At 38.8% G+C, this 17,129-nt stretch overlaps 2 protein-coding genes across 2 annotated transcripts; both read left to right on the top strand.

Annotated features, from left to right (window-relative positions):
- Positions 1 to 5,828: 5,828 nt before the first annotated feature.
- Positions 5,829 to 9,497, top strand: LOC121976236 (probable alkaline/neutral invertase D). Its single transcript, XM_042528321.1, has 5 exons — positions 5,829 to 5,986; positions 6,268 to 6,662; positions 7,451 to 7,882; positions 8,330 to 8,888; positions 9,053 to 9,497. The coding sequence occupies exons 2-5, from the start codon at positions 6,279 to 6,281 to the stop codon at positions 9,346 to 9,348; spliced, it is 1,671 nt and encodes a 556-aa protein (XP_042384255.1). The 5' UTR covers positions 5,829 to 5,986; positions 6,268 to 6,278; the 3' UTR covers positions 9,349 to 9,497.
- A 647-nt stretch (positions 9,498 to 10,144) lies between these two features.
- Positions 10,145 to 16,169, top strand: LOC121976235 (auxin response factor 17-like). Its single transcript, XM_042528320.1, has 3 exons — positions 10,145 to 11,289; positions 14,186 to 14,708; positions 15,968 to 16,169. The coding sequence occupies exons 1-3, from the start codon at positions 10,291 to 10,293 to the stop codon at positions 15,979 to 15,981; spliced, it is 1,536 nt and encodes a 511-aa protein (XP_042384254.1). The 5' UTR covers positions 10,145 to 10,290; the 3' UTR covers positions 15,982 to 16,169.
- The last annotated feature ends 960 nt before the right edge of the window (positions 16,170 to 17,129 follow it).

Raw genomic sequence — 17,129 nt, 5'->3', positions numbered from 1 at the left:
ATATATTTATCTTTCTTTATATCTATAGAATCGTCATTAGGGGGACCGTTAAGATAACCGATTTATTTTTTTTAATGGGGATAATAAAATCATGTTAGTGACGCATGTTGATAATGAAACTATTTTAAAGGCTATTTTTATAAGTCTTATTTAAACCATAATATTTTTATTGTATAAGACGTTCTTCATGAGTGTCGTTATGAAGGGAAAAGTATAAGAGTGATCCATCAAACGATCATAAACTATGACGTTAGAGCTTAGGAAAGTCGAATCATGATAGAAAAACGTGATCGTATAGTTATACAAGAATATTTTATCGAAGAACTTAGAAACAAAGTAGATATTAGGATGATACTCATCCTGGATTTATTCTTGAAACTTTAAAAAAAATGATCAATTTTATGTTTGCAAAACTTAACATATTTCAATTTTTTAAAGAATTTTTAATTAAATACTCTGCGGCGGAATCACAAACGGACATGGGCCCCTCAATTTAAAAAAAATTACAAATATACCTTTAAAAACAAAACTCTATTATCAATACTTTTCACACCGAACGGCTCTGGGCTCCTGCCCTCTTCTTTGGAAAAAAAAAACTTTTAGCTTGTGATTTATGAAAGTATCAAATTTTCCCTTATTTCTTTCCCCTTTTTAACCTTTCAATTTTGACATTTTGAAAAACATATATCATATTTATTTATTTTTCTTTATTTCTTAATTGTTAGTTTTTTTTTTTTTTTGAGTTTTATACTATCAAATTATTAGTTTAATTATTTTTGAGTTTATCTATTTTGATAGTAAGAATCTTACATCTTTTTTTATATTGAGAGATTGTTAGTATAATCGTTCCTCAGATTAAGATTGATCTGTTTGACTAAGCTTGAATAGAGTCGAATTTGAGTTTCGATGTTTAGATCATATATTATGGATAATATGTTTGTACAATATATTGTGGGACATATGAGAGAGAAGTCCGGTTAGACAATGATAAAGTCATAACTAGGATTAGACATGGGTAAAGTCCTAACTGCGATTAGCTAAAGGAAAGTTCGAGTGAATTAAGAAGGACCGCACGTTGGTAGGGAAAGTTTTAACTGCGGTTAGGCAAGTAAAATTCAAGTGGATCAAGGAGGATCACACATTGGCAAAGGAAAACCCTAACTGCAGTTAAGTAAAGGGAAGTCCAAGTGGGTCAAGGGGGACCGCATATTGGCAAGGTAAAGTTCTAACTGTCGTTAGGCAAGAGAAAATTTCAAGTGAGTCAAGAATGTCTGCACTGGGTGACTAGAAGTCAAATGGGAAGTTGGCAAAGTCTAAGTGGATTTAAAAGTTGACTGGACACATAATGAAAAAGTCCCAACAAGTCATAGTTGACTGGAGATTGGGCAAGGGAACCCTAGACTTGAGTTAAGCAAGTTAGGGTTAGGCAATCAATCAAGTGATCAATTGAGAGTTGTGTCAATCGATTAGCTGATCGATTGAGCGCATTTCTGCGTGATGCGCATGTGATAAGGTGATCAATTCACCCTGAAGTCAATCAATTAGGTAATCAATTAAAGGGGGATTTCATGAAGCATGGTGTTCTCTGTGCTGAATTGATTGGTAAAGTGCTGAATCGATTCAGAGAAGTTCGTGAAATGAACAATAGACTTCTGAATCGATTAGGTGATCAATTGAAGCCAAGTAATTGATTAGGCAATCGATTGAGAGGAGTTTTCGCGAGAGCACAGAGACATTCTTGATCGATTAGGTAATCGATTAAGAAGCGCTTAATCAATCAGGTAATTGTTTGGGAGACGCAAAAAAGAGCGGTTGCGAGGTTTAGATAGCTGGATGCTCTCAAATTTGACGTGGCAATCGATTGGAGGTAAGGTCAATCGATTAGAAGTCCTAATCCGCGGGATATAAAGACGACAACGAAGATTTAAACACAACTCTTCTTCTCCATTCTTCATCGTTGATTCTTGAATGATTCAGGATAAAGTGTTACTACACTTCCGAGTCTACAAGAGATGTTTCGAGATCAATAAGAGATCAAGAGCAATTTTTTAGATTGATGTATTCATTTACTTATTCTTGTTGCATATATTGTTGTATTTTCTCATGTACTCTTGTGTTTGAGTTTATACGAGGTTTCTCCGCTTCCACGGAGGAGGTTTTCATAATATATCTGTGAGGAAGAGTGAACCCTTGGATTAGTCACCTTAAGGGCGTGGATATTAAGTAAAATCAAGAGCATTAGCATTTTGAAGTCTTCACTTAGAGTTTTCGCTACAACAAATCATTAATAAAACGATTGGAACTAATCACCTCCTCTCTAGCTCATCAGAGTGTCCTAAGATTCTATTATTTTGGAGTATTGATAATTAAATATTTGTTAGTTTTATCATTTAGGATTGATTTTAAGTATTCTTTTTTTTTTTGGACATATATCTTGATTTTTTTTTAACTATACATAGTATGTTAAGATATTTTTTTAAAAAATTGAATGTTGAAGAATTACTATCTTCTAAAAAAAAATGGGGTACCGTTGAAAAAAGAAGTTATGAAACTTATGTTGAAAAAAGTTTGAAGAGTCTTTTGATAAATTTCATATTAGTTCAGATGTAATTGATCTTTCGTTGAATCTGTTGGTGCAATCGACCTCCAAAATTTTAATGTTCGATAAATATGTTTAAGTATGTTTAATGTAGCTTGATCATGGGAAGCCCTAGTCATGGCTAGACAATGGTGGGAAGTCAACCGAATGACTAGTCTTAACTGTAGTTAGGCAAGGGAAGTTCTAGTTGCAGGCTAGGCAAGGAAAATCTCAGTAGATCATAGAAGCCAGGTGGATTCGATAGGTCTGGAGGACATGATCCCTTGGTAGCCGAATACTAAGGCAAGGGAAATCTCGGTAGATCGTGGAAGCCAGGTGGATTCAATAGGTCTAGAGGACTTGATTCCTGGGTAGTCGAATATTGAGTCTTGGTGAGTGAAGCCAGGTGGAGAACAACCTAGGGGGTGGTAACCTTAGGTTATGGTGAGTGAAGCCGGATGGAGAAAATCCTAGGGAGAGATAACCTTAGGTAACGAGAAGTCTTGGAGAAGTGAACTCCAAGCAAGGTTGATCGAATGGTTTTCGGTCAATCGCATGCGGTCGACTGGACCAGCGGATCTCAGTAAATTTAAGTTTAGGTTTATCATAGTATTCTATATTACTATTATTGTTGTTGGCTAATGTAGTATTGCAGAAAAAGTCTTAATGGATCAGACAATCAGACACTGATCAGGCAAAGTCCAAACCGGTCTAGAGGACTAATGTTTGGCAGGTAGGTTGAGGTAAGCAACTGAAGGAGCGACAGTGAGGTCATGTTCCTAAAAGGAACAACCTAAGGTCACTGATCCAACTGAAGAAATTGGGAAGGTTTTCAAGTTGAGATCAAGATAGTTGAATTATCTATTATTATTACTCATGCATTAGATATATTATTACTTCGCTAATATATATTTTGCAGGATTATTGTCTAACACTGTTTTGTAGGTTTAGCCTGATCGGTCGACCAAACTAGATGATCGGTCGACCAAACCAGATGATCGGTCGACCGAACAAGGACAACTCAGAGCAGATATCAGTTCAGACCAAAACATAGCAAGGTCTGATCAAAGCTTGATCGGTCGATCCATAGGATCAGTCGACCAAACCCTGATGACTCAGCATAGTTCAGACTGAGCAGAAGCAAAGAAGGAAGAGCGACTGATCGGTCGACCGAACACTCATCACTTAATGGCGCATAAATTTCAGATCTCGACGAACAGGGAAGGATCTCTGTTCGGTCGACCGAACACTTTAATGGTATTAAATGCTGAAGATAGAATCAACATCAGATCTCAGCAAAGATGAAGGGAGCTGGTTCGGTCGACCGAACCTAGGGATCGGTCGACCGAACGTCGACGACTTTTATAAAAGTGAGCTCGAGGTCCAAGGCTGGAAAAAGAAAATTTGTTTGGTTCAAAGTTCATCTCTGTGCTAACTACGGCTGTTCGTGCTGCTACTCTACAACTCACGCAAGCAACTACTTCGTTCAAGCGCCGATTGAGCAACATCTTCCATATAAGTTTCGGTATAATTTTTATTTTAAAAAACTTGCATTGTACTTAAACTCACATAAGATAGTAGGTTGTTATTATCGTATATTCTTTCATATTGTACGATCTGCTTCTCTCCAAGGTTTTCGGAGAAAACAGTCTTAGTGGATTGTCCATCGGTATGATCAAGGATCGCGAGGCTTGGAGTAGGAGTCAACCTAGACTCCGAACCAAGTAACCGAACCTGTTCTTTATTTTCCACTGCACGATCTTGAGTTAAACGAGTAAAAGATTTTTTTTTTTAAAAGTGTAATATTTACCTCTCCTCCTCTATCGCACTCTTATTGTATTCTTATGATCCTACAAAATCTACTATCAAGGGATAAGACTTAGAATTATAGATTATGAATCTAACATCCATAAAAGAGTTTGAAGAGATTCTTTTAATCACCATCTTTTATGATTTTATATGAATTATATCCCTTAAAATTTTTTTTGAATCCAACCCTATAAATACTTAGCTATAATTTTTCAAAATGATTCCATGTCCATGGATTATATGGACCGTGGTTCAGTCGAAATGAACCATGGTTTAAAGTATGGATGTGATATTTCCTTTTGCTTAATCTCGTGCTGAGACAAACTTTTGCATCTGAAAAGAGACAGATAGTTTACATGCAAATTCACAGGTTTCATCACTTACCTTTAACTTTTAGGTAGTGTTTACTAGAGAGGATGGAAAGAACAAGATACCTTTGAAAACTAATTTCTTTTTTTTTTTAAAGATGGTAGACGATCTGATATCACGGCCTCCGATTATCTTAAATAAAAAAAAAAAAAAAAAAAAAATCCGATGCATGAAATTTTCGTCATGCGAAATTTCGGGGAAGGACTATTATACATAATTTTATCTTACTTTTTGTAAAAGACTATTTCTAAAACTCAAACTCATGACTTTTTGATCATATGATAATAACTTTATCATTACGTCAAGACTCCCTTTCAACCTCCGACTACCTACATACAAATAAGTTACGAAGAACTTATGTCAACAACAATAATACACAGACGGGAGTAGCATCCAATTGAGCATTGAGATTTGATTTGACCTTCAAATGATAGATCAATTTGATAGACAAGTTAACCGAACATTATAGGCTTTGTTAGGCACGACTCGTGACGTCACTTCCTTACACGAACTCGAAGCTCTCATATTTACCTTTTCTTAAATACAATAAACTAAACTAAACTAAACATTATCAATTTATCCATCCACCTTTTTCCCATTCTTTCGTAGTAAACAATCATTTAAATATCCACCCAAAACAAACATCTCTCACTCGCAACAACTTCCAACAACCAGGTTGGGTCCGCTACCTGGGACCCTTTCGAGCTCTAATAACATTAAGGCAGTTTTTCGGGTTACCATTTGCTAAGTGCGAAAAATCATTACAATCGACCTCCTCACCTGATTCGCATGTTCGAACTGTGAAACATTTAAGTGCAGTGCACTCCAATTTCTGCCAGATCTAACTTTTATTTTTATTTTTTTAATTATTAAAATACAGTAAAATTTTACTGATTAAATTTCTCTAATTTTTTAATGGAAATTGCCTAATCCATCAATTATTTTTATTTATTTATTATTTATTGGCATCGATTAAATTCATCTAAATGTCGCCGTGATTAGCCAGGGGAGCAAGAGACGGCAGCCGTTATCTCCATGTCAGCTAACGCTTTCGACGGCCGTAAAATACCAGAGGCCAGCTACCCTGTATCCTTTTTCTGATCTTCTCCCTTCTGCGTCTCCCTCCTTGAGCTGGTGGCGGCGGCCCCACGTCGTTTCCCTCGGACCTTGGCGGCCTCCTCTTGATTCGTAGAGCGAAACCGACTGCTCTCGCTCCGTCCGCATTTCTTGGTATTTTGTTTGCAGTTTTCTCCCTGTTTTTGCTTGTTCTCTCCTCCAGGCATGTCTAGTTTCTTCGCAGTTGTTCACTTGTTTTGTTGAATCGAAGTTGATGGATATGACGCTTAGTTTATGGAAAATGGATTTTTTGTTGTCCTTTTTTTGGTTCGATCTTGTTGTATGGCTTTTGATCCTTGGTCAAATGAGAAATGTAGGTCGTTTGTAGTTTCGAGCAAGAAAAAATGTTCTTTCCAGTTGGTTTTGTTGTTAAATGATGGAGTTTTTTGATGCAGGTAGTTGAGGGATGGACGGGTTCAAGGAATCAGGGCTTCGTGAGGTCGGATCCTACGCTTCTAATGCGGAGGCGGATGACCTTGATCTGTCGCGGCTCCCTGACAAGCCTAAGCTCAGCATCGAGCGGCAAAGGTCGTTCGACGAGAGATCAATGAGCGAGCTCTCGATCAATGTAAGAAACCTTGAGAACTATGACAGTTTGTACTCCCCTGTGGGGTTTAGGTCTGGGTTTGACACTCCTGCTTCATCGGCTCGCCAATCCTTTGAGCCGCATCCGATGATTGGTGAGGCATGGGAGGCGCTACGGAAGTCATTGGTGTATTACAGAGGGCACCCTGTAGGCACTATTGCGGCTAATGATCATGGCTCAGAGGAGCTCCTAAACTATGATCAGGTAGTTTACTAGTTTCAGAGTTTCTACATATCTTGTTGATCATTTTGATCCTAAGGAGATTGGCATTTGACTGATAATGGGAAACTATGAGCTAAAAATATGATATCCTCACCTCTTAGATATTTCTTAGTAAAGTTGTAGCAAATATTTGATGGCTTGTTTAGTTAGATGATAATAGTAGGGAAAGAAAAGAAAGGAAAGAAATTGTTTTCATCTTTAGTTGGACCAATTGGGGAAGCCTTTTTATTCATTCCTTTATCTTGCTACCACCCAAGTTGGATGGTTATGGAGCGAGAGAGAATACAAATCATTAGGAAGCACAACATAAGGACATTACTTTCTTCCTTCATATTCTGTTAAAGTAAATTAGATGGGTGAAAGTAAGTGGCACTGAGGAAGATAATATGATTCTTTCCTTTAAGTTTCTCCTAGCTTAAAATGCAATTTTTTTTACTTCCCTTCAAGTAAACTCACCATGAGCCTTCACTACAATAACTTTCTTACCATTTGCGATCCTTTTAAATCCTTCTCTTTCTTTAAATGCTTTGCAAAGTGCATAGTAACTATGTATCCTTGACCTTCTGATACACTCTTTTTCCAGGGAAATACTCATGATGTTATAGACACAACCATGTTAGGCCTTACTTGCTTTTTCGGTCATCTTCATATTCATGATTTGGTTTATAACCTACTTTTTGGCCATAATCTCACAAGGATAAGAAGACAAAAAAAGTCCATTAAAATGTTGAACTAGTGTTTGGTTTGACAATTGGTTTATATCTATGTAGGTCTTTGTTCGTGATTTTGTACCAAGTGCACTTGCTTTTCTAATGAACGGAGAACCGGAGATAGTCAAAAACTTCCTTTTGAAAACTCTCCGCCTTCAAGGTTGGGAAAAGAAGATTGATCGCTTCAAGCTGGGTGAAGGAGTCATGCCAGCAAGCTTCAAAGTGCTGCATGATCCTGCTCGAAAAACAGATACTTTGATTGCTGACTTTGGTGAAAGTGCAATTGGAAGAGTTGCACCGGTTGACTCAGGATTCTGGTGGATTATTCTCCTTCGTGCTTATACGAAGTCCACTGGGGATTTATCTCTTGCAGAAACACCTGATTGCCAAAAAGGAATGAGGCTTATATTAGCTTTATGTTTGTCTGAGGGCTTTGACACATTTCCAACCCTCCTTTGTGCTGATGGATGTTCAATGATTGATCGAAGAATGGTAAGATTATAAATATCCTTCTACACACATCTGTCTTTACTCAGCAGCATCGATGATTCAACGTTTTATTTGTCATAGATGCATAATGTGCATTATATGTATAGTTATTGTTGCAAAAAGCTACTTTGCCACCTTTTGTAGTTATACAAGTGAAATTTCTTCAAGTCCTAAGTTGTCATGTGCTAAGGTGAGTTCAATCAACTGCATGTCTGATTGAGTTTGCTTGTTTATTTGCATTGACTAGTGTAGATACAACCGCAAGATCAATTTCTACATATTTTTGTCTGACATCACATTATTCAGCTTTAGTTGTTAGACATAAACTATATTTTTTCTCTCACACTTCTTGTTGAAAAGAATAATTTTACTTTGCCACAAAAGTTTAAAGATCGATCCTTTGTTTACTTTGATACCTACCTATTTACATGTGTTATGTGTCATTTTCAGGGTGTATATGGTTATCCTATTGAAATTCAAGCCCTTTTCTTCATGGCCTTGAGGTGTGCTCTGTCGATGCTCAAACATGATGCTGAAGGGAAAGAATTCGTGGAACGGATAGTGACACGACTGCATGCGTTAAGTTACCATATGAGGAGTTATTTTTGGTTCGATTTCCAGCAACTAAATGATATATATCGCTACAAAACAGAGGAGTACTCTCACACAGCAGTCAACAAATTTAATGTGATCCCCGATTCAATTCCAGATTGGGTGTTTGAGTTCATGCCTACTCGAGGTGGCTATTTTATTGGTAATGTCAGTCCAGCAAGGATGGATTTTCGATGGTTCGCATTGGGAAATTTTGTTGCCATTTTGTCATCTCTTTCTACACCAGAGCAATCTATGGCTATTATGGATCTCATCGAAGAGCGTTGGGAAGAACTGCTCGGTGAAATGCCTCTCAAGATAACGTATCCTGCGATTGAGAACCACGAGTGGCGAATCATCACTGGCTGTGATCCTAAGAATACCAGATGGAGTTATCACAATGGGGGATCTTGGCCAGGTTAGTTGAATTCAGATCATCGAAACTTACATGTTACAATGGCTATAAAACCTTATGCTCAAATGCAAATTCTCTCGAGTTCCTTACGATTAGCATGTGAGGTACACAAATGTGTCTAACCATCATGGAACCATTCTTCCACTGTTTTTTTTCTGTGGTTGCAGTTCTCCTTTGGCTGCTTACTGCAGCCTGTATCAAAACTGGTCGACCACAAATTGCTCGACGTGCAATAGAGCTCGCGGAGAGCCGGCTATTAAAAGATGGCTGGCCGGAGTACTACGATGGCAAATTAGGGAGGTATGTAGGAAAACAGGCTAGGAAGTTCCAGACATGGTCCATTGGGGGTTACTTGGTTGCGAAGATGATGCTCGAAGATCCATCCCATCTGGGAATGGTTTCTCTCGAAGAGGACAAGGCAATGAAGCCTCTGATAAAGAGATCGAATTCATGGACTTGTTGAGAAGTTTATGTTTTAATAGAGACATTCTTTTTTTATCGAATCCCCTACAATATCGATCATCAATTCTCATCCTTCATGATTCTTACAAAGAAGGTTTCCTTCTGTATAATACATGCAACTGCAATACATTCATTTGCGATTCTTACAAAGAAGTTTATGTTCGACTTGCATGAACGAGGATCGCGGGTCAAGAACCAAAGGAGTTTATAGATAGAGCAAAGAGTTTGCGGATGACTAAAGAGACTAAGTGAAGAACAAAAAGAGATTATATAAATTAAAAGATGATAAAATATTTTTAGAATTTAGTTTTAATATATAATTTTATTTAATTTAGGATTTTAAGGTTTATGGATTTTTTCCTTTTTAAGAGCAATTGTTTTATTTTTTAAATTCCATTCTAGAGGCAAGACAGAGACCCCATCGCGCCGATCCAACGGCTGAGATGCTCTGCGCCGATACGTACGGTTCGAATCCCCCGAGAGTAACCGACACCGAAAGATCGGGCATGTTCGAATCTTAAAGCGCCACGTGTGGGCGAGCGTCGAATGTCGTACATCCTGCAAGCGACACGTAGTGACGAATCACGAGGACCAGACGCTTACGTCTCCATTGCGTACCCGCGTACCCAGCGCGGGCACTCAAAGCGTGTATTCTCGTTACTGTTAATCATCTTGCTGCGGGTGCGGCGACGGGTAAACAGCGTAATTTTGTGAGAGGGAAATGTGGATGCCGTCATGCTGATCTACGGGTCCCACACCGCATGGTTTTACCCGCACCGTTACCTACTCTCCCTCCCGCATAATCCCTTTTCCGTCTCCCCTGCGCCCGCTTGCCTGCGTTGTCTCTCCTCCGTTTCCGCCGCTATAAATATCTCCCTCCGTTTCCGCCGCTTCGATTCGAATCTCGGCTCCCCGATCGGGAGATCGAGAAACCCTACTCGAAATGGCGGTCGGAGAGGTCGACCCCCAGGCGTGGAAGGCGTGTGCCGGCGCCGCCGCCCGCTTCCCCGCTGTCGGATCCCGCGTCTACTACTTCCCCCAGGGCCACGCCGAGCAAGCCTCGTCGCCTGTCGATATACCCGGCGTCGTCTCAGCCGGGCTCCTCTGCCGCGTGTCCGCAGTCCGCCTCCTCGCCGACGTCGACACCGACGAGGTCTTCGCCCGTATCAGCCTCGACCACTGCTGCTTCCGCAGCCCTTTTATCTCGTCCTCGACCGTGCCCGATATCTCTCTTGAAGAAGACGGCGGGTGCGGCGGCTTTGTGTCGTTTTCCAAGATCCTGACAGCTAGCGATGCCAACAATGGGGGTGGGTTTTCCGTGCCGAAGTTCTGCGCCGAGTCCATCCTCCCGCCGCTTAATTACGAGAAGGTCCCCACGGTGCAAATTATCCACGTGCGTGATCTTCACGGAGTGGCCTGGAGCTTCCGGCACATTTACCGCGGTACGCCGCGCCGCCACCTCCTGACCACGGGATGGTGTAATTTTGTCAAAGAGAAGAAGCTTGTTGCGGGTGATTCGATAGTCTTCATGAAAAATTTATCCGGCCAGCTTCTTGTCGGCATCCGCCGCACCAGCCGGTCCTGCGGCCTCACCGAGTATCCACGCTATTATCCAAAAGAAGCATTGGGGAAGATAGAGAAGCACTCTTGGAGCGAGGGATTCGCCAGGGATGTTAAGGGTAAGGTTCCGGCCTCATCTGTGGTGGAGGCATTCGGATTGGCTGGGAAGGGCATGCCTTTTGAGGTCCTGTACTATCCTATGGCTGGATTTCCGGTCTTCGTGGTGGCGGAGGAGACTGTGGATGCCGCGTCAAAGGTGCGTTGGACCGTAGGAGCGAGAGTAAGGATCTCAGTGGAAACGGAGGGTTCAGCGAGAATGTCTTGGTTTTATGGCACTGTATCCAAAGTGTCAATGCAGCGATCACCATGGCGAATGCTTCAGGTGCTTTATTCTTAACTTCCTAAGTAATATCTTTTTCTATTTTTGTTGCTTGAAATCTGGTTCTTCACTTGGTTTCTGTCTTCGTCTTGTTGTTACATTGCTGACGGCATTTGTGAAGCTATTGATTTTTTTTTATTATTCTTTTTCAATTTTATGAAGAGTTGATAATTTATGAAGAATGATGCTCTTCACATTTCTTGACTTCGGTAAACATCCCTTTTTAAATCGTGAAAGGAATCGCGAAAGACCCAAGATGTTACACATTGTGAGAAATACAGAATTGGGGAACAGAGGTCCCCACGCAGTCATGTAAGCTTAATGTTGATAGATTCAGCTAAATATAGAAGAATGTTCAGCATTTCAATCTACGCTTACATTGGCTTCATGAGGAATGTTATTTATCTCAACATGCCACTCCTTGTTTAGGATCTCCAAGCGTCATAGAAAATGGGCATGATAGAAGAATCAGAACGACCCCTTCTATTTAGTAGCTGGGAAGCAAACATTGAGTCGGTTTCAACAATGAGTTACTTCCAATACAGTAACCATGCCAAGGATAGTTTTTCTTTGATTGCCAATATTTTGAATAGAGAAGATAAGCTTAGCCAATTAAGTGGAAATAGCTGTTTGTCCATTGACTCAGGTGATCTCCTATTAGCCCTCCCCTGTATGCCAGTTTCCTTGGCTATCTGAATGCTTTGTCCAAGTTCAGCTTCCATGTCCCCAAAAGGGGTTTAACTAATGACTTCCATTTGTTGAGACTGTGGAATAAGCTTGTGTAAGTTTAACAAATGGTATGGATTTTGGATGTTTTAAGGGCCATTACATGGTAGCTTAATGACCTTTAAGTATCCAAATCAAACACTGCTTTGTTTCTCTGATTCTGAAGTAGCCAGGAAATTATGCTAAACAGGATTGGCCTTGGAATTTTGTGGTTGGAAAACCTCCATTTGACTATGGTTGAATAATGTTCATTCTGAATGTTTGAAAAGTAGAAGTTGGAGTGATCTAGAAAGGGATGAATCTAACTCAACAAACACTTGAAGCTTGGGAGCAGTCTCTAAGAATATGAAGACTTGACTCACTGCTTCTTGGGCTGACGTGACAAGATACTTGATTGGATGAATCTTTAGAGGATTTGCCTTGGAATTTTGTGGTTGGAAAACCTCCATTTGACTATGGTTGAGTAATGTCCATTCTGAATGTTTGAAAAGTAGAAGTTGGAGTGATCTAGGAAGGGATGAATCTAACTCAACAAACACTTGAAGCTTGGGAGCAGTCTCTGAGAATATGAAGACTTGACTCACTGCTTGTTGGGCTGACATGACAAGATACTTGATTGGATAAATCTTTAGAGGATTGGCCTTGGAATTTTGTGGTTGGAAAACCTCCATTTGACTATGGTTGGATAATGCCCATTCTGAATGTTTGAAAAGTAGAAGTTGGAGTGATCTAGGAAGGGATGAATCTAACTCAACAAACACTTGAAGCATGGGAGCAGTCTCTGAGAATATGAAAACTTGACTCACTGCTTGTTGGGCAGACGTGACAAGATACTTGATTGGCTGAATCTTTAGCTCAATAAATGATGGAAGGATGGCATTGGCAGCGACCAGACAAAGAAAACAACACACTTTGTGGCCATTTTATTTGCACTTCCACAAGATGTTGATCGTTGTAGGATTAGAGCAAATCCTTTCATAAGCTGATTTTGCAGTGTCAACACCAATACTTGAAGGAGTTCAGAATGTGTTAGTCTTGTTGGTTGGTGGTTGAGACAAATTGAAATGGAAATTTTCCTTAATAATGAAGTCGATGGATAGTTTGAAGTATAAATTCCTCCCTATTGATGGTTGGGTCATGTGCTTTTGGTAGAAGCTACAGATCTTTTAATTCTAGGAATTTTCTGCAGATAATGATCAGTAATATTATAATTTATAAATCTCATCAAGTGATCTTTTATAATACCAAAAACTGACTGTTTCACCTGAGCCCATGGAAGATGTTAAAAGAGACAATGGGCCAAGTGTTACAACTTGCAATGCCTATTCAGTTAGAGGCCTGTCTATTTGGTTGTAAAGGACCAAAAAAGAGAGATTTTGGCCTCTCTATGTAAACCGAATCTGATGCCATAACAGGGGTTGATTTTTTGATTAAGTTGTGGTAGCGTATACTAACTGTTACAGGAAAAATTAAATTTTACACTACTAACTGTTACAAGGAAAAATTAAATTTTGTACCCTAGATATTCACTCTACCTATGCATATTATTAATTAATGGAAACTAACACACATCAAGACTTAATTTTACACTACCAACGGTAATTTTGTATTCACTCTACAAATCTTCTCTTCCGAACCAACCTCTCATCTAATTTAGTTTCATATATTATTCAAAACTCAAAAGATTTTCTCAGGCATTGTTCATTTAATAATAATATTGAAAATAGACAACCAACACACAACAAGGAACACATACTCTAAAGGTCTCTCTGCTATCCCCACATATCCTAAAATAAATTCTCATAATTAAGGTTGCACCACATATGCTGCACCACATATGTCGTACTGTGAACTTTTTGGGCTAGACCCAACAAAAGTTGGGTAATAAAGTCTAACAGTTGGTAATTTCAATGATGAAGACCAAGACAACAATAGGGAAATTTAAGGTCTTTCAGTCTTGGAGCAGGTATGAAGAGGCACACATGGAGTGTGGTTTTAGCACTCTATTAGTAGATAATTGATCTTATTGCTTTGGCAAATCTGTAGCATTTCTATCTTCGAGAAAAGAGACGTGGTAGTTTATTAAGCAACAGAAATGATAAATTTAAAATATATTGTTCATTGAGTAAAAAGCTGCTTCTCCACTAACTTCTTTTCCCTTTCCTTGTTGCAGGTCTCTTGGGATGAGCCAGAGGTTTTGCAAAATGCCAGAACTGTTAACCCTTGGCAGCTTGAGTTGATTTGTGATAGGCCTCAGCTAGATGCTCCCTTTCTCCCTCCAAAGAGATTGAAGGGAATAGAAAATTCCGAATCTCGTCGTGACATACTCATTGAAATGACAAGTTTTCAGATGATAGGATCGGAGAGTGGAAACAGAAAACTCTTTGATTACAATTTGTTTCCTGCTAGCATGCAGGGAGCCAGGCAAGATTCAGTCAATGCACCTAGTGTATGGGACTGTGTCAACCATTCTAAGCAAGTGCTACACAATGGTCTAGCACCACAAAAAAATGGTCTGATCATAGCCTTAAGTACTGGGATCAACACACAGTCAGGAGATTCCTGTCCACCTAGCGACAATAGCACCCAAACCTCAGACGGTAAAAGTGCTGAGCCAGCAAATAACCAGGTCAAGGTTTCTACAAGATCTCTCCGGCTATTTGGTAAAGTTATTCACATGGAGCTGCCTCATAATGGTAATGTTACAATGAAGATCAGCAGTTTGTCATTCAGTTCTGAAGGGCTTCAGCCTTTCAGTTTCATATCTTTGTTACAGTACTCGTTTGTTTAACTTATTCATGATACATTTTTAGTTTGAAATATTCATACTTTGCTACGGGACTAAGCAATTAGAACTTAGCAAAACATTAAAGATTTACATGAAATTTTATAATATATCTGGCATATGCCCTATAGGTTATGAGTTTATTTCTTTAGATTTTTTCCCTATCCAGTATGTCTTAGGATTGAAACAATAACGTATCTAATTTTGTTGATGTTCTATCTTTCCCTGGTTTCATCTGTTTGTTTCATGTTACTATGTTCATTGAGTTACTTATTGCAAGTTATTCCCACCTGAATGTTGAGAAAACATTCAATGGTAAATAGTACTATTGTATCATAATAACGATTTGTTATATGACCATCTGTCATTTTTTCTTGAATCCATTTTCATTGCATCTGATTAGATAATCAAGTGAATTATTTTTAGTTCCCAAATTTGACTTAGCAAGTTCGATTTTTTTTTTTTTTTTTGTGCATGAACTTGTATTTTTGGTTCCTGTCACCATCCTGGTTTAAATTGCAGTAGGCATAATTTTCAATTCATTCTTTAGTGTCTGGAGACAAAGGCTTGTATAGTTTAACCCTAAAAGTAATGAATTGGTTAGATGGCAAAAGATAAAGACCTAGATTTGATTGGTTACCATCATTTTATCTCATTGCATTGCCCAAATTCTACTAGCCTCAGTATTTCATAATAGGTTGGTTCATCTAGCAATATAAAGCAAAATGTGAATAGATTGTCTTTTGTTCATTTTGTACAAGATCCATTATTTAAACTTTAACTGTGAAGATGTTTTTCCCCGACCAATTTCCAATCAATAAATGCAAAACCAATAACTCAAATGACCACCTCTCAACATAGATGGATTCACATACAGCAATCTAGTTGAGAAATTTGTTTGCGCGAGACTAAATTTGTTATTGAAAAATATGTGTTGTGATTGGAGATAGAGCGGTGATATTTGAAACTCGAATTATATTTTTTATGATGGGTAAATTCTAAATATAGTTCTACGGATCAAATAATTAAACCTGCGATTACTGGGATTTCTCTATGGGTTTTAAGTGAACTGCAAAATTTGTGTCAATTTAATGAAACTACTGGTGCATATATTTTTTTCATTGTTAATTCTCATCCCTTGGTGCTTGACATCTATGTTTGTTTTTTCAGGAATGCATTCATGAGGATAACGTGAGTGATTTCGAAGTGCTATGTCGAAGGCCTTGTCTATAAGGATTAACCATGAATTCCTAACCACTATGACTTGCTTCTCCTTGCTGCAGTTATCTTAGCATTGCCTTGATATTCCACATGTTTGTTTTCAGTGAATTTTGTTAGCATCAATTGTCTATACCATTAGTTTCTTATGTTCTATTTGTTGTATACTTTTTGTCGTTTCATGTTCCTTTTAGTATCGCACCACATAGTAGCAGGTTGGTCACTAACAGATTTGTACGTCGTACTGGAACCTCATCACATTACTTATGTTCATTAGTTCTGTTGCTTCTCTGAGTCCCTAAGAATCCTCATCACATGCCTTTACCATATCCCTCGTCTCAGGTGCGTTCCCTCCCTCCTGGAGTACTTTAGGCTTTGTGGCAGACAACCCCTCTTCTTCTTCTTCCTCCGTGTAGTCGTTGTTGGAGAAGGAGAAGGCCATTTTATAAGCGGGTGATGAAGTGGCCGGTGGTGGTGCGCCAGCCCTAGCAACTTCAATATGCATAATGTGTTATGTGATGGCAGACCGCTGAGGAGCTTTCGACGCTCTTTGTGGTTTGCCATTACCTTTTTTTTTGAAAAAAAGTTGTCAGGCTGTTAAAGCAACAACTGTTTGGAATATTGAGACAATCAATAGCCGATTTCATATGGCAATGGGACCGGGCAGACCCTGCAATCCAGTCTGACCTGGCCTGACCAAAAGTCTGCAATGTGGCCTAATTTAGGCTGTGCCAGACACAACCCGATAAAGGGTTGGACTGCGTCGGGCCTATCTCAGCCAAAATCCAAATCAGACTCTAAGTCTGACACGTTTATGTAGAGTTAAAAAAAAAATCGGGGTTCAAGAATAAATATTATGTCCCATTCAATATAATAAATAAATTTAAATACTAGCAAGTTTGGTTTATTAACCTAATTTTTCTTTACTTCCACTCCCTAATATTATATCAATTTATCTAATTATCTTCTTTTTTTTTTATATAAAAAGTTAAAATGAGATATAATTTTTCTAAATTCAACATATTCAGACTAGAAGTTAGTATATTTTCAATTCAATTGAATATGACTTTATTTTTATCTGATCAATCGATTGAGAACTCATATGATCGACTTA

This window comes from Zingiber officinale, chromosome 4B (assembly GCF_018446385.1).
Source record: "Zingiber officinale cultivar Zhangliang chromosome 4B, Zo_v1.1, whole genome shotgun sequence".
In the NCBI taxonomy this organism is placed as follows: domain Eukaryota; kingdom Viridiplantae; phylum Streptophyta; class Magnoliopsida; order Zingiberales; family Zingiberaceae; genus Zingiber; species Zingiber officinale.
The sequence above is the reverse complement of the archived record's forward strand: the minus strand, read 5'-3'. Positions and strand labels throughout refer to the sequence as shown.

Coding starts and splice junctions, on each gene's coding strand:
- LOC121976236 (XM_042528321.1), top strand. CDS start 6,279: ATGGACGGGTTCAAGGAATCAGGGCTTCGTGAGGTCGGATCCTACGCT. Junction 6,663..7,450: donor AGCTCCTAAACTATGATCAG/GTAGTTTACTAG, acceptor ATATCTATGTAG/GTCTTTGTTCGTGATTTTGT. Junction 7,883..8,329: donor CAATGATTGATCGAAGAATG/GTAAGATTATAA, acceptor TGTCATTTTCAG/GGTGTATATGGTTATCCTAT.
- LOC121976235 (XM_042528320.1), top strand. CDS start 10,291: ATGGCGGTCGGAGAGGTCGACCCCCAGGCGTGGAAGGCGTGTGCCGGC. Junction 11,290..14,185: donor CACCATGGCGAATGCTTCAG/GTGCTTTATTCT, acceptor TCCTTGTTGCAG/GTCTCTTGGGATGAGCCAGA.